Below are 25,532 nucleotides of genomic sequence, written 5' to 3'. Positions count from 1 at the left end.
ATATAACTGCAATAAACATAAGTCTGATCCTTATGACTGTAACCTATTGGTTCTCAAACTGTGTGCCGCCGCACCCTGGGGTGCCTTGGGACACTTGCAGGGGTGCCTTGGGTTGGTGGTCCAGGACCAATTAAAATTATTTATGATCAATTTAATAGGCAAAACCAGTGCTGGTGGCTGTCAATCAGTGGCGTAACTAGAAATTTTTCTCCCCAAAGCCAAAAAATTCTTTGGCACCCCCCCATACCGCATCCCCCATAATTGGCACTAGTAAAGGGAGTAACAGGAGCGCGCTGCAAAAAGGGGGTGTGGCTTCACATAAATGGGCGTGGCTTCACATAAACGGGCGTGGCATTGCAGGAAAAGACTACCTTATACCCCAGTTTTGCAACCTGCACGCCCAGACGTTAGCCACCACAGGAAGGAAAAATAATCCTGATTCATGCCCCTTACATTATTTGTCATTTTTCCTCCTTATAGTAATGCCCAGTATACATTATGCCACATACTGCAATGGCCCTTAGACATTATGCCACACACAATAATGCACACACCGTAATGCCCCCGACACATTATGCCACACACCGTAATGCCTGTGACACATTATGACAGGAATCGCAATGCCCGTTATACATTATGCTAACACACTGCAATGCAGTGACGTGCGGTGAGGTCAGAGGCTGGGGAGGCACACATGGGGGTGGGTCTGGGTGCTGGGAGTCTGCGACCGGTTGTGTCTATGTTGCCTTCGTGCTAAGGACCTGGACGTGACAAAACGAGAGGGCAGGAGAGAACTTCCGCCCTTACAGCACCTTAAGGTTTTCTTCATTCTCCATCCGTTTGGGGTAATTTTATTTCTGTATGTAGCATTGGACGCTTGCCACGCATCGGGCTCGGTGTCTCGCTCCGCTTGCCACACTTTACTATTCCAAATAGATTGTGATATGGACCCAGAGGGTTATGGGAAAGGTCCTTAGCGCTAAGAGAAACTAGACGCTACCGTCTGCAACCCCCTATTCAATGTAACACACAGCCCTGTCCACACACACACACACACACACACACACACACACACACACACACACAATATTTCTAATATATTTGTAATGCCCTATTAGAATTTAAGTGCATTAAATAATTATCCTGTAATATGACTGTAATTTCATATATCTATACTGTATAGGTATATATGGTCCTTATTTAATTCATTTGTGAATTCATTTGTATGCCCCCATAATGTTTATGACCAAGTGGGGTGGGGGACTGATTGGGGGCAGCGCGTGGCACCGCGAGCGTAGCGAGTGGTGAGGGTAAGAGGAGATCACGGGAGGAATTAACGGTGGTGCACTGCCAACGGGAGGTCAGAGGAGAGGAGTAGAGTCTGGACTGAGGGAGAAGGTGTACGTACAAGCCGGAGACCAAGAGGAGCTGAGGCTGCGGTTAGTGATAGTGGAGTAGCTAATCCCGGGGAGCGGAGGCAAAGGGACGCTAAAGCAGCGGGAGCGGCTGAGGTGGCAAAGTTACATTATTACCTGGGAGGAAGGCCGCCGCCGCTGCCGAACTGCCGGACAGACACAGTTGGACACATGCAGAGAGCGCAGGCAGGGAGGAGCAGCCCCAAGTGTAGGAGGAGTCCGGGGATTGTCAGAGCTTCAACATTGGCAGCTGATGGAGTTGTACGTAACTGACTCTCCACGCTCCACCCCACTTGCAGCCTGTAATCTGGAGACTAGCCGCTGGGACTGACAGGGGCGTGCATTCATGCTGGCTGAATGCACGCCCCTGTCATTGAGGCACCAGCAAAGGTGCCGCTTCCCCGTAGTTTTACAATGGGCTTTTACAGCCTATGATTTTGCCCTGCCCACTACCCGCCCCCCGTGACCCGAACGGTAGTGTTAGCAGCGGGAGGCACCTCTCCCGCTGCCTCCACCGCAATATGCAGGCATAGTGACAGAGGGAAAATGATTAAAATAATAAAAGAAGACTTTTATCACAGAATCTGTGTTATAAATATCTTCTTTGCATTATTTTTATCATTATGACAGGAGAGGCACTACCTCCCCTGACTGCACGTCCCTGCTGCAATGCCCCTGATACATTATAGCACATGCAATGCCTGTGACACATTATGACAAACACTGCAATGACCCTGAGACATTATACCACATACCACAATGCTCGTGATATAGTATACCACACACCGTAATGCCTGTGACACATACAGCAATGCCCGTTTTAACCTATGCCACACACTGCAATGCCCGTTATACATTATGCCACACTGCAATGCCCCTGAGACATTATACCACATACCACAATGCCCGTGATATAGTATGCCACACACCGTAATGCCTGTGACACATTATGACACACACCGCAATGTCCGTGATACATTATGCCACACACCGTAATGCCCATTACACATTAAGTCCTACAGTAAGGCTTCTAATTACTTTTAAATTACCTGCTCGTTGCCAGGGGTTTCATGCTCTTGGTTCCATGCACGGTGCCAGGGGTTTTCATGCTCAGGGTGTCATGCTGGTTGCCAGGGGTTCATGCACTGGGTGTCATGCTCGTTGCCAGGGGTTTCATGCACTGGGTGTCATGCTCGTTGCTAGGGGGTAGTGCTTGTTGCTAGGGCTGTGCTCTCCCAGTGTCACATATGCCCCCAGTGCCAGATATTCCCCCACAGTGCCAGGTACTCACATGCCCCCAGTGCCAAATATAGCCCCCCCCCATGTGCCAGGTACACAAATACCCCCCCAGTGTCACATATGCCCCCAGTGCCAGTTATTCCCCCACAGTGCCAGGTACTCACATGCCCCCAGTGCCAAATATAGCCCCCCCCCATGTGCCAGGTACACATAACACCCCCCCCCCCAGTGCCACATATGCCCCCTCAGTGCCACATAAGCCCCCCTCCCCCTGTGTCGCATATGCCACCCCAGTGCTCCCCCCCCCCCTGTTTTGTGATGGAGGGACACGGAGGGCACAGCGCGCGCCTCTCCTGTGTCCCTCCTGGGTTTCCGGCGGGTCTGTTAAAGGAAGTGCCGGTTTGTGAGCCAATCAGAGCTCACAAACGGCACTTCATTTATTAGACCCGCCGGAGACCCAGGAGGGACACAGGAGAGGCGTGCGCTGTGCCCTCCGTGTCCCTCCTTACAGCAGCGGAGGGAAGGAGGAGACCGCAGGGAGAGGAGACCGCAGATTGACATGCGGACGCTCGTCCGCATGTCAATCTGCGCTAAATCAGTGGCGCCCCCGCAGCCCTGCGCCCCCAAGCCACCGCAAGGGCTGCGGGGGCAGTAGTTACGCCACTGCTGTCAATCATTAAATATGTGGACAAACAGAAGCAAATCTTGTCCCTCACCACACAATTAAACTTAAGGATGACGTATAGACACAATTTACTTATTTTAATATTTCTTTCTAAATTTCTCAATAAGAAGCTTTTGGCCTAGGGGTACCGTGAAAAAATTTATGATACTCTAGGGCGCCGTGATTCAAAGATGTTTGGGAACCACTGCCGTAACCTTAAATCATATATTCAGTGGAAGGTGAACTGAATCAGGGAGGTGTAACTAAGCAGCTGCAGTTCTGAGCTTCTTTGCATATTTTATTAATTATGTATTCTTGATTGTACAGTCTAGAGTTACAAGTTACAACTTGGTTAATGCTGTTGCTTTCTATTAATTGTAGGACTCCACTCTTGTGTATCCCGTTGTCCTTAAAATGGATCCTAATGGATTTTTCCTTCACTGGGTGGATCAAAACAAGGTAATGACATTATATAAATCTTTTATTGTGTATGGTGGAACTAGGTCGACAGCACTTAGGTCGACACATTAGGTTAATCACTATTGGTCAACATGCATTATGTCGACATGGTCTATAGGTCGACCTGGCAAAAGTCGACACATGAAAAAGTTGTAATTTTTTTTTTCTTAATTTTTTAAATCTTTTTCTTACTTTACGATCCATGTGGACTATGATTGGGAATAGTAATCTGTGCCGAGCGCAGCGGTAGCGGAGCGAGGCACCTTGCCCGATGCATGACGAGTGAAGTGAGCCATGCGAGAGGACACGGTGCACTAAATGGGGTTCCCCGTCACTGTACGGAGAAAACAAAACAAAAAAATATATAAAAAACTCATGTCGACCTTTTTCCATGTCGAGCTAAAGAACGTGTCGACCTAGTCACTATCGACCATTAGTGGTCGACCTAATGACTGTTGACCTAGTTACTGTCGACCCTATGATCCACACCCATGGCATTTTTCCATCTTATTTTCTTTATATTATAGAATGAAATGGATTTATTTAAATAGTATAGCTTCTACTTAAAAAAAATTCTGTAATGTCAAGTAAAAAAAAAACATCTTTAAAGTCTATTCTTAATAACAAGTGAAAAAAAAAAACATTCTTTACTACAGTTATTTTAATGGTTGGCAGGAGAACCCTTATCTGCAGTTACAGCCATGGGTCTATTTATGTAAGTGCCTAGGGGGTAAATTTACTAAACCTTCTAAAAATGAAATGTTGTGATGTTGCCTATAGCAACCAATCAGACTCTGTCTATCATTTCTATATTGCATCCTAGAGAGAATCTGATTGGTTGCTATGTTCAGCTTCACCAATTTTCATTTTTAGAAGCTTTAGTACAGTGCCTTGCTAAAGTATTCACACCCCTTTGCATTTTTCATGTTTTGTTTCCTCACAACCTGGAATTACAATGGATTGTTTGAAGGTTTGCATCATTTCATTCACAGAACATGGCTACAGCTTTGAAGATGTTTTTTTTTTCCAGTTGTGAAGCAAACAACAAATAGGACAAAATAACAGAAAACTTCAGCGTGCATAACTATTCACCCCCCTAAAGTCAGTACTTTGTAGAGCCACCTTTTGCGGCAATTACAGCTGCAAGTCGCTTTGGATAAGTCTCTATGAGCTTGCCACATCTTGCCACTGGGATTATTGCCCATTCCTCAAGGCAGAACTGCTCCAGCTCCTTCATGTTGGATGGTGTCCGCTTGTGAACAGCAGTCTTCAAATCTGACCACAGATACTCAATTGGATTGAGATCTGGGCTTTGACTAGGCCATTCCAACACATTTAAATGTTTCCCCTTAAACCACTCGAGTGTTGCTTTAGCGGTATGCTTCGGGTCATTGTCCTGCTGGAAGGTGAACCTCCATCCCAGTCTCAAATCACAGGCAGACTGAAACAGGTTTGGCTCAAGAATATCCCTGTATTTAGCACCATCCATCTTTCCCTCGACTCGAAACAGTTTCCCAATCCCTGCTGCTGAAAAACATTCCCACAGCATGATGCTGCCACCACCATGTTTCACTGTGGGGATGGTATTCTTGGGGTGATGGGATGTGTTGGGTTTGCGCCAGACATAGCGTTTTCCTTGGTGGCCGAAAGTTAAATTTTAGTCTCATCTGACCAGAGCACCTTCCTCCATACATTTGGGGAGTCATCCACATGCCTTTTGGCAAACTCAAAATGTGTCTTCTTATTTTTAACACTAAGTAATGTCTTTATTCTGGCCACTCTTCCATAAATCCCAGCTCTATGGAGTGTACGGCTTATTGTGGTCACATGCGCAGATACACCAGTCTCTGCTGTGGAACGCTGCAACTTCTTCAGGGTTACCTTTGGTCTCTGTGCTGCCTCTCTGATTAATTCTTTCCTTACCCGGTCTGTGAGTATTGGTGGCCGGCCCTGTCTTGGCAGGTTTGTTGTCGTACCATGTTCTTTCCATTTGAAGATGATGGATTTGATGGTGCTCCGGGGGATCATTAAAGATTTGGATATTTTTTTTTATAACCCATCCCTGACTTGTACTTCTCAACAGCTTTGTCCCTGACTTGTTTAGAGAGCTCCTTAGTCTTCATGGTGTGATGCCTCTTGCTTAGTGGTGTTGCAGCCTTTGGGGCCTTTCAGAAAAGGTGTGTTTATACTGACAGATCATGTGACACTTAGATTGCACACAGGGTGACTTCATTTCACTAATTATGTGACTTCTGACGGTAATTGGTTGCACCAGAACTTTTGAGGGGCTTCATACCAAAGGGGGTGAATACAAATGCATATGATAATTTTTAAATTTTTATTTGTAAAAATTATTTTTTATAGAAATTTTTCTCATTTCACTTCACCAACTTAGACTATTTTGTGCAGATCCATCAAATAAAATTCAGATTAAAAAAATAAATAAATTACAGATTGTAATGTAACAAAACAGTTAAAAAGCCATGGGGGGGGGGGGGGGGGGGGTAAATACTTTAGCAAGGCACTGTAAATTTACCCCCTAGATGTTTGACACGTGTTTTTCAACTTTTCTTCTTTGAAACATTGCTGAGTTCCACGAGGTTGGATGGGGAGCGTTAATGAACAGAAATGTTCTCGTTCCACTTAACTTTGAAGGGATTGGGGCCTGGACTTGACTAGGATACTTAGAACTTTGAATTCTTTGTATTTAATCTAATCCTTTGTTGTATGCTTTGGGTTATTGTCCTGTGCTATGTTGAATTATAAATCGTCTTCAAAGTCCAGTTCCTGAAGTAAACATTCTCATAATATTTGCTCTGACCACCCAGGTCCGGTGCAAGGTTTCTTGTCACCGTAGGCAAAACTTCAACCTGCTTTTATACATTTTTTATGTCATTCTGTTGCTGCTACAGCTTTAATTGTACCTACATACACTTTATAATACATTTCCATTATCTTGTATCGCTTTTCTTTTGTTTCTTACTCATATTGGCATCAGTGTTGGGGGAATAAAGTTGACGTACAGTAATAGATTGTTATTGATCAGTAATAGGAAGTGATGTCATGTTACAGAGGATCTGCAGGAAATTTGTGCAATTTGTTTTCGTTACATTTTGCCAAAGGCGAAAAGCACCTTCTGTATTTGTTCATTTATAGGTAAGAAAAAGCCACATATACTGTAACTGACTGAAATACTGTATGTAACCAGGGTCAAAAAACTAGGATTTTTGTCACCCGAGTGCAAGGCAGTCATTTGGTATTTTATTTTTATGTCAGCACTTTGTACAAATAAGAATAATGGGGCAGATGTATTAAGCCTGGAGAAGGGATAAATAAATGATAAAGCAGTGATAAGTGCAAGGTGATAACGCACCACCCTAGCTGGTGCGTTATCACCTTGCACTTATCACTGCTTTATCACTTCTCCAGGCTTAGTACATATGCCCCATTATTATTTGTAGCGTGTTCTATATAAAGTATGTAAAGATAAAACGACTTTCACCAATGGTGAACGTTAACAAACACACACAATAAATGTATTCATTAGAGATGAGCGGGTTCGGTTCCTCGGAATCCGAACCCCCCCGAACTTCACGCTTTTTACACGGGTCCGAGGCAGACTCGGATCTTCCCGCCTTGCTCGGCTAACCCGAGCGCGCCCGAACGTCATCATCCCGCTGTCGGATTCTCGTGAGGCTCGTATTCTATTGCGAGACTCGGATTCTATATAAGGAGCGGCGCGTCGCCGCCATTTTCACACGTGCATTGAGATTGATAGGGAGAGGACGTGGCTGGCGTCCTCTCCGTTTAGATAGAGAGTGAGACACTTGATTTACTGGAGCATTAGGAGTACTCAGAGAGTGCAGAGTTTTGCTGATAGTTATACTAGTGGTGACCACCAGTTTTATTTATTATTTAATATAATCCGTTCTCTGCCTGAAAAAAAACGATACACAGTCACATACCATATCTGTGCTCAGCCTCAGTGTGCTGCATGATAATATCATCTATGTATATCTGACTGTGCTGAGTAGTGCTCACTGCTCACACAGCTTAATTGTGGGGGAGACTGGGGAGCAGTTATAGCAGGAGTACATATTTAACAGTGCACACTTTTGCTGCCAGAGTGCCAGTGTGACTGACCAGCAGTGACCACCAGTATATTGTCTGCCTGAAAAAGTTAAACACTCGTGTGGTGTTTTTTTTTTAAATTCTATATATAAACGCATTCTGCTGACAGTGTCCAGCAGGTCCGTCATTCATTATATTTCTATCTTCTTCATACTAGTAGTTTAGGAGTCTGCAGTGCTGACAGTGTCCAGCAGGTCCGTCATTATACAATATATACCTGTCCTGCAGTAGTGATATATATATTTTTTTTATATCATTATCATCCAGTCTATACTAGCAGACGCAGTACGGTAGTCCACGGCTGTAGCTACCTCTGTGTCGGCAGTCGCTCGTCCATAATTGTATACCTACCTGTGGTGTTTTTTTTTTTTTCTATCTACTTCATACTAGTAGTTTAGGAGTCTGTAGTGCTGACAGTGTCCAGCAGGTCCGTCATTATACAATATATACCTGTCCTGCAGTAGTGATATATATATTTCTCTAACGTCCTAAGTGGATGCTGGGGACTCCGTCAGGACCATGGGGAATAGCGGCTCCGCAGGAGACAGGGCACAAAAATAAAGCTTTAGGATCAGGTGGTGTGTACTGGCTCCTCCCCCTATGACCCTCCTCCAAGCCTCAGTTAGGTTTTTGTGCCCGTCCGAGCAGGGTGCAATCTAGGTGGCTCTCCTAAAGAGCTGCTTAGAAAAAGTATTTAGGTTTTTTATTTTCAGTGAGTCCTGCTGGCAACAGGCTCACTGCATCGAGGGACTTAGGGGAGAGAATTTCAACTCACTTGCGTGCAGGATGGATTGGATTCTTAGGCTACTGGACACCATTAGCTCCAGAGGGAGTCGGAACACAGGTCTCACCCTGGGGTTCGTCCCGGAGCCGCGCCGCCGACCCCCCTTACAGATGCTGAAGATTGAAGGTCCGGAAACAGGCGGCAGAAGGCTCTTCAGTCTTCATGAAGGTAGCGCACAGCACTGCAGCTGTGCGCCATTGTTGTCACACACTTCACACCAAGCGGTCACGGAGGGTGCAGGGCGCTGCTGGGGGCGCCCTGGGCAGCAATATTTAATACCTTTATGGCAAAAGAATACATCACATATAGCCATTGAGGCTATATGTATGTATTTAACCCATGCCAGATATCTAAAACTCCGGGAGAAAAGCCCGCCGAAATAGGGGGCGGGGCTTATTCTCCTCAGCACACAGCGCCATTTTCCTGCTCAGCTCCGCTGTGAGGAAGGCTCCCAGGACTCTCCCCTGCACTGCACTACAGAAACAGGGTAAAACAGAGAGGGGGGGCATTTTTTGGCGATATTTTGATATATTTAAGCTGCTATAAGGAACAACACTTATATAAGGTTGTTCCCATATATATTATAGCGCTTGGGTGTGTGCTGGCAAACTCTCCCTCTGTCTCCCCAAAGGGCTAGTGGGGTCCTGTCTTCGATAAGAGCATTCCCTGTGTGTCTGCTGTGTGTCGGTACGTGTGTGTCGACATGTATGAGGACGATGTTGGTGTGGAGGCAGAGCAATTGCCGATAATGGTGATGTCACCCCCCAGGGAGTCGACACCGGAATGGATGGCTTTGTTTATGGAATTACGTGATAATGTCAGCACATTACAAAAATCAGTTGACGACATGAGACGGCCGGCAAACCAGTTAGTACCTGCCCAGGCGTCTCAGACACCGTCAGGGGCTGTAAAGCGCCCTTTACCTCAGTCGGTCGACACAGACCCAGACACAGACACTGAATCTAGTGTCGACGGTGATGAAACAAACGTATTTTCAAGTAGGGCCACACGTTATATGATCACGGCAATGAAGGAGGCTTTGCATATCTCTGATACTGCAAGTACCACAAAAAGGGGTATTATGTGGGGGGTGAAAAAACTACCTGTAGTTTTTCCTGAATCAGAGGAATTAAATGATGTATGTGATGAAGCGTGGGTTAACCAAGATAGAAAAGTGCTAATTTCAAAAAAGTTATTAGCATTATACCCTTTCCCGCCAGAGGTTAGGGCGCGCTGGGAAACACCCCCTAGGGTGGATAAGGCGCTCACACGCTTATCAAAACAAGTGGCGTTACCGTCTCCTGATACGGCCGCCCTCAGGGATCCAGCTGATAGGAGACTGGAAACTACCCTAAAAAGTATATACACACATACTGGTGTTATACTGCGACCAGCCATCGCCTCAGCCTGGATGTGCAGTTCTGGGGTCGTCTGGTTGGATTCCCTGACTGAAAATATTGATACCCTGGATAGGGACAGTATTTTATTGACTATAGAGCAATTAAAGGATGCTTTCCTTTATATGCGAGATGCTCAGAGAGATATTTGCACTCTGGCATCGAGAGTAAATGCGATGTCCATATCTGCCAGAAGGAGTTTATGGACGCGACAGTGGTCAGGTGATGCGGATTCCAAACGACATATGGAAGTATTGCCGTATAAAGGGGAGGAATTATTTGGCGTTGGTCTATCGGATCTGGTGGCCACGGCAACTGCCGGAAAATCCACCTTTTTACCTCAGACCCCCTCCCAACAGAAAAAGACACCGTCTTTTCAGCCGCAGTCCTTTCGGTCCTATAAGAACAAGCGGACAAAAGGACAGTCATATCTGCCTCGGGGCAGAGGAAGGGGTAAGAGAGGGCAGCAAGCAGCCCCTGCCCAGGAACAGAAGCCCTCTCAGGGTTCTGCAAAGCCCTCAGCATGACGCTGGGGCCTTACAAGCGGACTCAGGAGCGGTGGGGGGTCGACTCAAGAATTTCAGCGCACAGTGGGCTTGCTCACAGGTGGACCCCTGGATCCTGCAGGTAGTATCTCAGGGTTACAGGTTGGAATTCGAGAAGTCTCCCCCTCGCAGGTTCCTAAAGTCTGCTTTGCCAACGTCTCCCTCAGACAGGGCGACGGTATTGGAAGCCATTCACAAGCTGTTTTCTCAGCAGGTGATAGTCAAGGTACCCCTCCTACAACAGGGAAAGGGGTATTACTCCACGCTATTTGTGGTACCGAAGCCGGACGGCTCGGTAAGACCTATTCTAAATCTGAAATCTTTGAACCTGTACATACAAAAATTCAAGTTCAAGATGGAGTCACTCAGAGCAGTGATAGCGAATCTGGAAGAAGGGGACTTTATGGTGTCCCTGGACATAAAGGATGCTTACCTGCATGTCCCAATTTGCCCTTCACATCAAGGGTACCTCAGGTTCGTGGTGCAAAACTGTCATTATCAATTTCAGACGCTGCCGTTTGGATTGTCCACGGCACCTCGGGTCTTTACCAAGGTAATGGCCGAAATGATGATTCTTCTGCGAAGAAGAGGCGTATTAATTATCCCTTACTTGGACGATCTCCTGATAAGGGCAAGGTCCAGAGAACAGCTGGAGGACGGAGTAGCACTAACCCGACTAGTGATGCAACAACACGGGTGGATTCTGAATTTTCCAAAATCTCAGTTGACCCCGACGACACGTCTGCTGTTCCTGGGAATGATTCTGGACACGGTTCAGAAAAAGGTGTTTCTTCCGGAGGACCAGGGAGTTATCCGAACTTGTCAGGAACCTCCTAAAACCAGGGAAAGTGTCTGTGCATCAATGCACAAGAGTCCTGGGAAAGATGGTGGCTTCTTACGAAGCGATTCCATTCGGCAGATTCCACGCACGAACTTTTCAGTGGGATCTGCTGGACAAATGGTCCGGATCACATCTGCAGATGCATCAGCGGATAACCTTATCGCCACGGACAAGGGTGTCTCTTCTGTGGTGGTTGCAGAGTGCTCATCTGTTAGAGGGCCGCAGATTCGGCATACAGGACTGGGTCCTGGTGACCACGGATGCCAGTCTGAGAGGCTGGGGAGCGGTCACACAGGGAAGAAACTTCCAGGGAGTATGGTCAAGCCTGGAGATGTCTCTTCACATAAATATACTGGAGCTAAGAGCGATTTACAATGCTCTAAGTCTGGCAAAACCCCTGCTTCAGGGTCAGCCGGTGTTGATCCAGTCGGACAACATCACGGCAGTCGCCCACGTAAACAGACAGGGCGGCACAAGAAGCAGGACAGCAATGGCAGAAGCTGCAAGGATTCTTCGCTTGGCGGAAGATCATGTGATAGCACTGTCAGCAGTATTCATTCCGGGAGTGGACAACTGGGAAGCAGACTTCCTCAGCAGACACGATCTACACCCGGGAGAGTGGGGACTTCATCCAGAAGTCTTCCACATGATTGTGAACCGTTGGGAAAAACCAATGGTGGATATGATGGCGTCCCGCCTCAACAAAAAACTGGACAGGTATTGCGCCAGGTCAAGAGACCCTCAGGCAATAGCTGTGGACGCTCTGGTAACACCGTGGGTGTTCCAGTCAGTGTATGTGTTCCCTCCTCTGCCTCTCATACCAAAAGTACTGAGAATTATACGGCAAAAGGGAGTAAGAACGATACTAGTGGCTCCGGATTGGCCAAGAAGAACTTGGTACCCGGAACTTCAAGAGATGCTCACGGAGGATCCGTGGCCTCTACCTCTAAGACGGGACCTGCTTCAGCAGGGACCGTGTCTATTCCAAGACTTACCGCGGCTGCGTTTGACGGCATGGCGGTTGAACGCCGAATTCTAAGGGAAAAAGGCATTCCGGAAGAGGTCATTCCTACACTGGTAAAAGCCAGGAAGGAGGTGACTGCACAACATTATCACCGCATTTGGAGAAAATATGTTGCGTGGTGTGAGGCCAGGAAGGCCCCCACGGAGGAATTTCAACTGGGTCGATTCCTACATTTCCTGCAAACAGGATTGTCTATGGGCCTCAAATTGGGGTCCATTAAGGTTCAAATTTCGGCCCTGTCGATTTTCTTCCAGAAAGAATTGGCTTCAGTTCCTGAAGTCCAGACTTTTGTAAAAGGAGTACTACATATACAGCCCCCGGTTGTGCCCCCAGTGGCACCGTGGGATCTTAATGTAGTCTTGGATTTTCTAAAATCCCATTGGTTTGAGCCGCTCAAATCGGTGGAGTTGAAGTATCTTACATGGAAAGTAACCATGCTACTGGCCCTGGCTTCAGCCAGGAGAGTATCAGAATTGGCGGCTTTATCATATAAGAGCCCATATCTGATTTTCCATACGGACAGGGCAGAACTGCGGACGCGTCCTCATTTTCTGCCTAAGGTGGTGTCAGCGTTTCACCTGAACCAGCCTATTGTGGTGCCTGCGGCTACCAACGATTTGGAGGATTCCAAGTTGTTGGACGTGGTCCGGGCATTGAAAATATATATTTCAAGAACGGCGGGAGTCAGAAAGTCTGACTCACTGTTTATATTGTATGCACCCAACAAGATGGGTGCTCCTGCTTCTAAGCAGACGATTGCTCGTTGGATTTGTAGCACAATTCAACTTGCACATTCTGTGGCAGGCTTGCCACAACCTAAATCTGTCAAGGCCCATTCCACAAGGAAAGTGGGCTCATCCTGGGCGGCTGCCCGGGGGGTCTCGGCATTACAACTCTGCCGAGCTGCTACTTGGTCAGGGGCAAACACGTTTGCAAAATTCTACAAATTTGATACCCTGGCTGAGGAGGACCTTGAGTTCTCTCATTCGGTGCTGCAGAGTCATCCGCACTCTCCCGCCCGTTTGGGAGCTTTGGTATAATCCCCATGGTCCTGACGGAGTCCCCAGCATCCACTTAGGACGTTAGAGAAAATAAGAATTTACTTACCGATAATTCTATTTCTCGTAGTCCGTAGTGGATGCTGGGCGCCCATCCCAAGTGCGGATTGTCTGCAATACTTGTACATAGTTATTGTTACAAACAAATTCGGGTTGTTATTGTTGTGAGCCGTCTGTTCAGAGGCTCCTACGTTTGTCATACTGTTAACTGGGTTCAGATCACAAGTTATACGGTGTGATTGGTGTGGCTGGTATGAGTCTTACCCGGGATTCAATATCCTTCCTTATTGTGTACGCTCGTCCGGGCACAGTATCCTAACTGAGGCTTGGAGGAGGGTCATAGGGGGAGGAGCCAGTACACACCACCTGATCCTAAAGCTTTATTTTTGTGCCCTGTCTCCTGCGGAGCCGCTATTCCCCATGGTCCTGACGGAGTCCCCAGCATCCACTACGGACTACGAGAAATAGAATTATCGGTAAGTAAATTCTTATTTTTTTTTATATCATTATCATCCAGTCTATACTAGCAGACGCAGTACGGTAGTCCACGGCTGTAGCTACCTCTGTGTCGGCAGTCGCTCGTCCATAATTGTATACCTACCTGTGGTGGTTTTTTTTTCTTCTATCTTCTTCATACTAGTAGTTTAGGAGTCTGCAGTGCTGACAGTGTCCAGCAGGTCCGTCATTATACAATATATACCTGTCCTGCAGTAGTGATATATATATATTTTTTATATCATTATCATCCAGTCTATACTAGCAGACGCAGTACGGTAGTCCACGGCTGTAGCTACCTCTGTGTCGGCAGTCGCTCGTCCATAATTGTATACCTACCTGTGGTGGTTTTTTTTTTTTCTATCTTCTTCATACTAGTAGTTTAGGAGTCTGCAGTGCTGACAGTGTCCAGCAGGTCCGTCATTATACAATATATACCTGTCCTGCAGTAGTGAACATCCTCCCTTATACGTCACCTGCAGCGCATTCATCATAAGTCAGTGACAAGTTCAAAAACTTTGGGCGACAGCGGAAGCAGTCCACTGACCAGTAAATCCCTTCCTCTTGTAACCAAGCTCACGCAAACCACCCCACCAACTCCCTAGTAGTGATATATATATATTTTTTATATCATTATCATCCAGTCTATACTAGCAGACGCAGTACGGTAGTCCACGGCTGTAGCTACCTCTGTGTCGGCAGTCGCTCGTCATCCATAAGTATACTAGTATCCATCCATCTCCATTGTTTACCTGAGGTGCCTTTTAGTTGTGCCTATTAAAATATGGAGAACAAAAATGTTGAGGTTCCAAAAATAGGGAAAGATCAAGATCCACTTCCACCTCGTGCTGAAGCTGCTGCCACTAGTCATGGCCGAGACGATGAAATGCCATCAACGTCGTCTGCCAAGGCCGATGCCCAATGTCATAGTACAGAGCATGTAAAATCCAAAACACCAAATATCAGTAAAAAAAGGACTCAAAAATCTAAAATAAAATCGTCGGAGGAGAAGCGTAAACTTGCCAATATGCCATTTACCACACGGAGTGGCAAGGAACGGCTGAGGCCCTGGCCTATGTTCATGGCTAGTGGTTCAGCTTCACATGAGGATGGAAGCACTCAGCCTCTCGCTAGAAAAATGAAAAGACCTAAGCTGGCAAAAGCACAGCAAAGAACTGTGCGTTCTTCGAAATCACAAATCCACAAGGAGAGCCCAATTGTGTCGGTTGCGATGCCTGACCTTCCCAACACTGGACGTGAAGAGCATGCGCTTTCCACCATTTGCACGCCCCCTGCAAGTGCTGGAAGGAGCACCCGCAGTCCAGTTCCTGATAGTCAGATTGAAGATGTCAGTGTTGAAGTACACCAGGATGAGGAGGATATGGGTGTTGCTGGCGCTGGGGAGGAAATTGACCAGGAGGATTCTGATGGTGAGGTGGTTTGTTTAAGTCAGGCACCCGGGGAGACACCTGTTGTCCGTGGGAGGAATATGGCCATTGACATGCCTGGTGAAAATACCAAAAAAATCAGCTCTTCGGTGTGGAAGTATTTCAACAGAAATGCGGACAACATCTGTCAAGCCGTGTGTTGCCTTTGTCAAGCTGTAATAAGTAGGGGTAAGGACGTTAACCACCTCGGAACATCCTCCCTTATACGTCACCTGCAGCGCATTCATCATAAGTCAGTGACAAGTTCAAAAACTTTGGGCGACAGCGGAAGCAGTCCACTGACCAGTAAATCCCTTCCTCTTGTAACCAAGCTCACGCAAACCACCCCACCAACTCCCTAGTAGTGATATATATATATTTTTTATATCATTATCATCCAGTCTATACTAGCAGACGCAGTACGGTAGTCCACGGCTGTAGCTACCTCTGTGTCGGCAGTCGCTCGTCATCCATAAGTATACTAGTATCCATCCATCTCCATTGTTTACCTGAGGTGCCTTTTAGTTGTGCCTATTAAAATATGGAGAACAAAAATGTTGAGGTTCCAAAAATAGGGAAAGATCAAGATCCACTTCCACCTCGTGCTGAAGCTGCTGCCACTAGTCATGGCCGAGACGATGAAATGCCATCAACGTCGTCTGCCAAGGCCGATGCCCAATGTCATAGTACAGAGCATGTAAAATCCAAAACACCAAATATCAGTAAAAAAAGGACTCAAAAATCTAAAATAAAATCGTCGGAGGAGAAGCGTAAACTTGCCAATATGCCATTTACCACACGGAGTGGCAAGGAACGGCTGAGGCCCTGGCCTATGTTCATGGCTAGTGGTTCAGCTTCACATGAGGATGGAAGCACTCAGCCTCTCGCTAGAAAAATGAAAAGACTTAAGCTGGCAAAAGCACAGCAAAGAACTGTGCGTTCTTCGAAATCACAAATCCACAAGGAGAGCCCAATTGTGTCGGTTGCGATGCCTGACCTTCCCAACACTGGACGTGAAGAGCATGCGCTTTCCACCATTTGCACGCCCCCTGCAAGTGCTGGAAGGAGCACCCGCAGTCCAGTTCCTGATAGTCAGATTGAAGATGTCAGTGTTGAAGTACACCAGGATGAGGAGGATATGGGTGTTGCTGGCGCTGGGGAGGAAATTGACCAGGAGGATTCTGATGGTGAGGTGGTTTGTTTAAGTCAGGCACCCGGGGAGACACCTGTTGTCCGTGGGAGGAATATGGCCATTGACATGCCTGGTGAAAATACCAAAAAAATCAGCTCTTCGGTGTGGAAGTATTTCAACAGAAATGCGGACAACATCTGTCAAGCCGTGTGTTGCCTTTGTCAAGCTGTAATAAGTAGGGGTAAGGACGTTAACCACCTCGGAACATCCTCCCTTATACGTCACCTGCAGCGCATTCATCATAAGTCAGTGACAAGTTCAAAAACTTTGGGCGACAGCGGAAGCAGTCCACTGACCAGTAAATCCCTTCCTCTTGTAACCAAGCTCACGCAAACCACCCCACCAACTCCCTCAGTGTCAATTTCCTCCTTCCCCAGGAATGCCAATAGTCCTGCAGGCCATGTCACTGGCAATTCTGACGAGTCCTCTCCTGCCTGGGATTCCTCCGATGCATCCTTGCGTGTAACGCCTACTGCTGCTGGCGCTGCTGTTGCTGCTGGGAGTCGATGGTCATCCCAGAGGGGAAGTCGTAAGACCACTTTTACTACTTCCACCAAGCAATTGACTGTCCAACAGTCCTTTGCGAGGAAGATGAAATATCACAGCAGTCATCCTGCTGCAAAGCGGATAACTGAGGCCTTGGCATCCTGGGCGGTGAGAACCGTGGTTCCGGTATCCATCATTACTGCAGAGCCAACTATAGACTTGTTTGAGGTACTGTGTCCCCGGTACCAAATACCATCTAGGTTCCATTTCTCTAGGCAGGCGATACCGAAAATGTACACAGACCTCAGAAAAAGACTCACCAGTGTCCTAAAAAATGCAGTTGTGCCCAATGTCCACTTAACCACGGACATGTGGACAAGTGGAGCAGGGCAGACTCAGGACTATATGACTGTGACAGCCCACTGGGTAGATGTATGGACTCCCGCCGCAAGAACAGCAGCGGCGGCACCAGTAGCAGCATCTCGCAAGCGCCAACTCTTTCCTAGGCAGGCTACGCTTTGTATCGCCGCTTTCCAGAATACGCACACAGCTAAAAACCTCTTACGGCAACTGAGGAAGATCATCGCAGAATGGCTTACCCCAATTGGACTCTCCTGTGGATTTGTGGCATCGGACAACGCCAGCAATATTGTGTGTGCATTAAAAATGGGCAAATTCCATCACGTCCCATGTTTTGCACATACCTTGAATTTGGTGGTGCAGAATTATTTAAAAAACGAGAGGGGCGTGCAAGAGATGCTGTCGGTGGCCAGAAGAATTGCGGGACACTTTCGGCGTACAGGCACCACGTACAGAAGACTGGAGCAACACCAAAAACGCCTGAACCTGTCCTGCCATCATCTGAAGCAAGAAGTGGTAACGAGGTGGAATTCAACCCTCTATATGCTTCAGAGGTTGGAGGAGCAGCAAAAGGCCATTCAAGCCTATACAACTGAGCACGATATAGGAGAGGTGGAATGCACCTGTCTCAAGCGCAGTGGAAAATGATTTCAACGTTGTGCAAGGTTCTGCAACCTTTTGAACTTGCCACACGTGAAGTCAGTTCAGACACTGCCAGCCTGAGTCAGGTCATTCCCCTCATCAGGCTTTTGCAGAAGAAGCTGGAGACATTGAAGGAGGAGCTAACACAGAGCGATTCCGCTAGGCATGTGGGACTTGTGGATGGAGCCCTTAATTCGCTTAACAAGGATTCACGGGTGGTCATTCTGTTGAAATCAGAGCCCTACATTTTGGCCACCGTGCTCGATCCTAGATTTAAAACCTATGTTGTATCTCTCTTTCCGGCAGACACAAGTCTGCAGGGGTTCAAAGAACTGCTGGTGAGAAAATTGTCAAGTCAAGCGGAACGCGACCTGTCAACATCTCCTCCTTCACATTCTCCCGCAACTGGGGGTGCGAGGAAAAGGCTCAGAATTCCGAGCCCACCCGCTGGCGGTGATGCAGGGCAGTCTGGAGCGACTGCTGATGCTGACATCTGGTCCGGACTGAAGGACCTGCCAACGATTACGGACATGTCGTCTACTGTCACTGCATATGATTCTCTCCCCATTGAAAGAATGGTGGAGGATTATATGAGTGACCGCATCCAAGTAGGCACGTCAGACAGTCCGTACGTATACTGGCAGGAAAAAGAGGCAATTTGGAGGCCCTTGCACAAACTGGCTTTATTCTACCTAAGTTGCCCTCCCACAAGTGTGTACTCCGAAAGAGTGTTTAGTGCCGCCGCTCACCTTGTCAGCAATCGGCGTACGAGGTTACTTCCAGAAAATGTGGAGAAGATGATGTTCATTAAAATGAATTATAATCAATTCCTCCATGGAGACATTCACCAGCAGCAATTGCCTCCACAAAGTACACAGGGAGCTGTGATGGTGGATTCCAGTGGGGACGAATTAATAATCTGTGAGGAGGGGGATGTACACGGTGATGAATCGGAGGATGATGATGAGGTGGACATCTTGCCTCTGTAGAGCCAGTTTGTGCAAGGAGAGATTAATTGCTTCTTTTTTGGTGGGGGTCCAAACCAACCCGTCATTTCAGTCACAGTCGTGTGGCAGACCCTGTCACTGAAATGATGGGTTGGTTAAAGTGTGCATGTCCTGTTTATACAACATAAGGGTGGGTGGGAGGGCCCAAGGACAATTCCATCTTGCACCTCTTTTTTCTTTCATTTTTCTTTGCGTCATGTGCTGTTTGGGGAGTGTTTTTTGGAAGGGCCATCCTGCGTGACACTGCAGTGCCACTCCTAGATGGGCCAGGTGTTTGTGTCGGCCACTAGGGTCGCTTAGCTTAGTCGTCACACAGCTACCTCATTGCGCCTCTTTTTTTCTTTGCGTCATGTGCTGTTTGGGGAGTGTTTTTTGGAAGGGCCATCCTGCGTGTCACTGCAGTGCCACTCCTAGATGGGCCAGGTGTTTGTGTCGGCCACTTGGGTCGCTGAGCTTAGTCACACAGCTACCTCATTGCGCCTCTTTTTTTCTTTGCGTCATGTGCTGTTTGGGGAGTATTTTTTGGAAGGGCCATCCTGCCTGACACTGCAGTGCCACTCCTAGATGGGCCAGGTGTTTGTGTCGGCCACTAGGGTCGCTGAGCTTACTCACACAGCTACCTCATTGCGCCTCTTTTTTTCTTTGCGTCATGTGCTGTTTGGGGAGTGTTTTTTGGAAGGGCCATCCTGCGTGACACTGCAGTGCCACTCCTAGATGGGCCAGGTGTTTGTGTCGGCCACTAGGGTCGCTTAGCTTACTCACACAGCTACCTCATTGCGCCTCTTTTTTTTCTTCTTTGCGTCATGTGCTGTTTGTGGAGTATTTTTTGGAAGGGCCATCCTGCCTGACACTGCAGTGCCACTCCTAGATGGGCTAGGTGTTTGTGTCGGCCACTTGGGTCGCTGAGCTTAGTCACACAGCTACCTCATTGCGCCTCTTTTTTTCTTTGCGTCATGTGCTGTTTGGGGAGTGTTTTTTGGAAGGGCCATCCTGCGTGACACTGCAGTGCCACTCCTAGATGGGCCAGGTGTTTGTGTCGGCCACTAGGGTCGCTTAGCTTACTCACACAGCTACCTCATTGCGCCTCTTTTTTTTCTTCTTTGCGTCATGTGCTGTTTGTGGAGTATTTTTTGGAAGGGCCATCCTGCCTGACACTGCAGTGCCACTCCTAGATGGGCCAGGTGTTTGTGTCGGCCACTTGGGTCGCTGAGCTTAGTCACACAGCTACCTCATTGCGCCTCTTTTTTTCTTTGCGTCATGTGCTGTTTGGGGAGTGTTTTTTGGAAGGGCCATCCTGCGTGACACTGCAGTGCCACTCCTAGATGGGCCAGGTGTTTGTGTCGGCCACTTGGGTCGCTGAGCTTAGTCATCCAGCGACCTCGGTGCAAATTTTAGGACTAAAAATAATATTGTGAGGTGTGAGGTGTTCAGAATAGACTGAAAATGAGTGGAAATTATGGTTATTGAGGTTAATAATGCTTTGGGATCAAAATGACCCCCAAATTCTATGATTTAAGCTGTTTTTTAGAGTTTTTTGAAAAAAACACCCGAATCCAAAACACACCCGAATCCGACAAAAAAAATTCGGTGAGGTTTTGTCAAAACGCGTTCGAACCCAAAACACGGCCGCGGAACCGAACCCAAAACCAAAACACAAAACCCGAAAAATTTCCGGTGCACATCTCTAGTATTAATGGTGTTCTAAATTATTCTCCAAGTTTCTATGGTGTGGAAAGAATTCCTGCATTGCGCTTAACAAACTGAGACTTCCTCGAGGTCATGGAGGGTTGATTTAGGGGCAGAAATTCAATTAGACCTGGTAATTTGCCGAGTGTGAAACAAAGGTGGTAGCCTCGGTCTTAATGCCCGGGGCTAATAATTAGAGTCCTTTATTTTCACCTGATAAATTACCCTACTATCGGGCAGTAACACGATAGAATCCGAGATAAGTTCCTAGACCTATGTGCAGGGCCGTCTTAACAGCAGTGTAGGCCCCTGAGCACAGCAATGCACTGGGCCCCCTACCCATCCTCCAGTGGTAGAGGTTGGGGGTTCTATCAGCGGCAGCTTTGATGTCCCGTGGGCGGTAGGGGGTGTTCTTTCTTCCACTCAGCATGTAGGACCGGGAGCAGTAATTTATGCTAATTACTCCTTTACTGCACAGGTGGGGCTAAACTGTAGAAAGGGGCATTGGACTGAATGAAGTAGACCTGGTACATGACTTCTAGGGTGGTAGGGGGTGTTTAATAAATAGAGGAGGGTGTATAGTGGAGTGGGCTTAATATTTATAATTTTCCGGTGGGAGGGCAGCTTGCTTGACTGCAGATATCTCAAGTTCCTGAAAATAGATTTCTTGGCTTTTAATGGGGTAAAACACTAGAGAGTCCCACCTTTCAGGAGGTACTGGGCCCTTAGGGATAAGAGTTCAGGAGCCAGAGCAATTCACCAATGAAAATATAAAACTGCATATTAGGTGTGTGGAGCTGGAGCAGGGGCCAGCTGCTTGAAGGCTGATATCTCTGGTTCTGGGCATAATAGAGACTAGCTGTCAGTGTCCACCAAATGGGGAGAGTCCCAGCTTTTGGAGTATACCCTCAGAAAAACTCTAAGTCATAGAGAACCTGAAATATCTGGCTAGGAAGAGCAATTAACAGGCTTGGATGGAGACCACTGCTTTCAAGTTGGATATCTCCGGTTCCCCAGGGCCGATTTTCAAATATCTGGTAGAAAGAAGGGACCCTCAGCTATCAGCCTATGGCCCTTTTATTCCTAGAGCCCATTGAGCCCATACGAAAAGACGGCCCTGCCTATGTGCCAATGGGTGTGCGGCACCCAATAACAAGCTATTTATCGGGTACTTCTTTTCGGGGTCTACTCAGATTGAATAGCCCTGGGGGATCAATTAGCCCACAGTAAATTATTGCAGCTCATTGATTCGCTCCTTAGCGGTCTTTTCGAAGACTGTCTAATTCAGGTATGACCTTGGTTGGTTAAAGGGGACATTTTCCCACTTCTGATGACTATAATCACTGTGGCTAATAAATCTAGTTACTCAGCTGGACATCCTGGGCACCTCCAATGCTATCCACTGTCAAATGGCTACTCATGCAATTACTTTACTCTGACAGGAAATCCTGCTTCCCTGGCATTGAAAGGGGATATTACTGTTTCATAGGAAGTGAGACTTTTTCATTACTCTTTTGAATACTCAGCCTCAATCCCAAGTGTATAAGCTTTTTGCGAATATGTCCTGGTATTTATACAGACAACTAGATAATACCCCTTATTACACTTATGGCTTGCCTTTTACATATGCTAAATTATATTAGTTCACATTGCCTGCTTCCTCTCTCCCCCGTGTCTTTTCCATTATCCCCCCTCCCTTCTTTTATTAGTGTTGTTCTCCAAGTGTTACATATGTCCTTTCGCTTCTTTGACTATTGCTTGGTCAAGCAGTGCCTTGTACATGATTGCCCCTTTAAAAAAGGTCATAGTTCGGCCGTCCACCAAACTCAGACTTCATTACATCCCCCCCTATAACTGATTAGGTAGCCAATTTGTATTAGCACTGCTACAGATGGAAATCAGTTGTTATCTGCTGTGGAGGAAGTGGTCTAAGATAGACACCAAATTTTAATTAACATTGGGGCAGATGTATTAACCTGGAGAAGGGACAAAGAAGTGATAAACCAGTGATAAGCACGAGGTGATAACGCACCAGCCAATCATTCCAGATTTGAAAAATGACAGGAGCTAACTGGCTGGTGTGTTATCACCTTGCACTTATCACTTCTTTTTTACTTCTCCAGGCTTAAACATCTGCCCCAAAATGTTATAGTGAAAACATAATAGGAATGACCTGTACCAAAGAGACTTCTAGCATTAATTAACTACAGTAGTGAAGAGACTACGCTGGGTCAGCTCACTCTGCACCTGTCCGACCAGTTGCTGTGCCCCTTGCACTCACGCTCTGCTCCCCTCTCTGTGTAGTCAGTGGCTTTAAAGGGTTGCACATGGACAGCAGGTGGACATAGGGGGTGAATCAGACCTGTTTGCTGCTGTGTGTTTTTGCACAGTTGGTGATCAGGTCATAACTGCACATGTGTATGTACCGCAATGCGCATGTGCGTCGGATAACAACAAAGGGCATCGCCGGTCAGCAACAGGATGGTGCAAAAAATCCGATTGCACGGGTGTTTGCAAGGTGATCGACAGGAAGAGGCCGTTTGTGGGTGGTAACTGGCTGTTTACTGGGAGCATCCGGAAAAACGCAGGCGTGCCCAAGCGTTTTCAGGGAGGGTGTGTGACGTCAGCCCTGGCCTCAATCCACCTCTTCTCATCGCACTGTAGGAGTAAGTCCTGGGCTGCGCACAGACTGAACACAGTGGATTTTTGCAGCTCGGCGTACGCATGGGATCACACACTTGCACGGCAAATTTACACTCCCACTGGAAGCGGAGACTATCTGAATGCAGGACAACAAAGTTTGCAGCCTGGCGATCAGGTCTGAATTACGCCCATAATCCATAAACATGAGAGAGTGCAGTCTCATTCAACAGAGTATAGCATATTTACCAGTTATCCTGATTTTAAACAGGAGAGTTTCAATGTTTGGACCCAAATGGAGAATGCCCAGAGTGGGTGTGGCCTCACCTCATGTGAGAGTGACTGGATGAGTGAGAGCATGGCTTATAATGCCTCCATTTTGTTTTTCTATTTTGGGAGGTGCGGTGAAGAAATGCTGTTATGTCAGCTTCATTAATGACTGATGAGTTGAATTCTTTAGAGGAGGACCGCCATTAACAAACCTAAAATCAAGTAAGTTTAATTCCTGTGACATACAATGTTCTTGCCATTTATAGTTAGCAGGCCTTTCCCAGTGACTGTCCGTGGTATGTACGACTCAGACGGCTGTACCAGCCAGGATAGACACTAGCTTGGATCCTCACTCTGCACCCTATCATTGGCCACAGACTGAATTCCTTTCACTATAAATGTGTACACCAGGAATTAAGTGTGATGAACCTTTGCTGATTTAAAAATCGAACCATTTTCCAACGCATCAGTCACAAAGTTCAGTTGTAAATGCAGCAAAAGTGTCTTGTATAATCTGTGTTTTTGTTCGGTATATCAAATGTGACAGCTAATTTATTTTATTTTCTTTCTTCTTCCTTTTCCTCCATATTAATTCTGTGTGCTCTGGCATCACCAGTCATTGAAATAATTTCATTTATTATGTCTCCTTTTTTTCGTTTTGTGAACTTTCTGATGTGTATAAACATGATGATTAACTGCTCTGTATTAAGTGCACTGCTGTTGTCCGTAGTGCTGTATGTGGCTTCATAGAGTTTCTGTATTCTCCGTTTAGTTTATCAGTTAAGTAGAATTGGTTTATAATTAAGGGGCAGATTTAACAACGAGTGATATTCTTGTGAGAAAGCTCTGTCCCTGCGAATCCCCTCAGTATAATTAACAGTGATTTGTGTCTGCACATGGATCGCCGCCACTGCTTCTTCCTAAGCCCGGTTGCCTCCTCTCTGCCTGCCCCACCTCCCTGATGCTGACAAGCTCCTGCTCCTGTCCCCGCTACCCGAATCCTCCCACCCTGTCACCTCTGCCCTACTCCCTTGCTGCTGCCCATGCACCCCTGTCCCTATATGTAAAAAATAAATAAAATAGAACTTACGGGCATTGGCGGGAGCTGATCGGTGACCTCCTCCCTGACCGGTGGATCAGCTGATGTGTGCAGTCAGCAGGGATACAGTGGAAGTGTCGGCCAGCACTTTACTGCATCTCAGCTGACTGCATACATCAGCTGATCCATCTGTTACACTGTGAGGAGGTCACCGATCAGCCCTCTGGTGCGCTTTTGTTATATTTTATATATATTTACTATTCTACACCTATGTGATCAGCATGTGGTCTATTTAAACACATGGGCTGATCACAGGGACCAGCTCTGGTCAGGTCCCCTGCGTGAAACTGGAGGGGACCCTGCATAACGCTGTCTCAAGATAGCGTTATTATCACAGGGCTCCCTCCGGCATTTATTTTACATTTTTGTTTTTAGTAAATGCGGGCAGAGTGCATTTCACATTACAAGTATGGGAAATGCGATCAGATGGCTAAAAATATGCAAAATTAAGGGCTTGGAGCAGAATTTTGTTAATTCTCTTCCTATTGCCTTTTAGTACATTATGATGATACTAAAATAATAAACACCCCTTTTCACATTATTTTAGTAAAAATAATATTGATAAATATGCTCGTTAGCATGATATTTAACTGGTGAAAAGGAAAGCTAAGTCTATAGGTAGTAAATCCGTTAAGTGATCTATGCATACTCTTTAGCATTCGCTGACTCTT

The 25,532-nt window shown here is 46.8% G+C and overlaps 1 protein-coding gene across 2 annotated transcripts in view; it reads left to right on the top strand.

Annotated features, from left to right (window-relative positions):
- The window catches only part of PLCB1 (phospholipase C beta 1), a 1,298,702-nt gene that overhangs the window by 96,752 nt on the left and 1,176,418 nt on the right, over positions 1–25,532 (top strand). For both annotated transcript variants that reach the window (XM_063918579.1, XM_063918580.1), the window contains exon 2: positions 3,700–3,777. In XM_063918579.1, the coding sequence (XP_063774649.1) occupies positions 3,700–3,777 (78 nt within the window). The remainder of the gene's footprint in view (positions 1–3,699; positions 3,778–25,532) is intronic.

The sequence above is a fragment of the Pseudophryne corroboree genome, chromosome 4 (genome assembly GCF_028390025.1).
Source record: "Pseudophryne corroboree isolate aPseCor3 chromosome 4, aPseCor3.hap2, whole genome shotgun sequence".
Classification (NCBI taxonomy): Eukaryota; Metazoa; Chordata; class Amphibia; order Anura; family Myobatrachidae; genus Pseudophryne; species Pseudophryne corroboree.
Note: the sequence above shows the minus strand (reverse complement) of the source record. Positions and strands in the feature narration are given on the sequence as shown.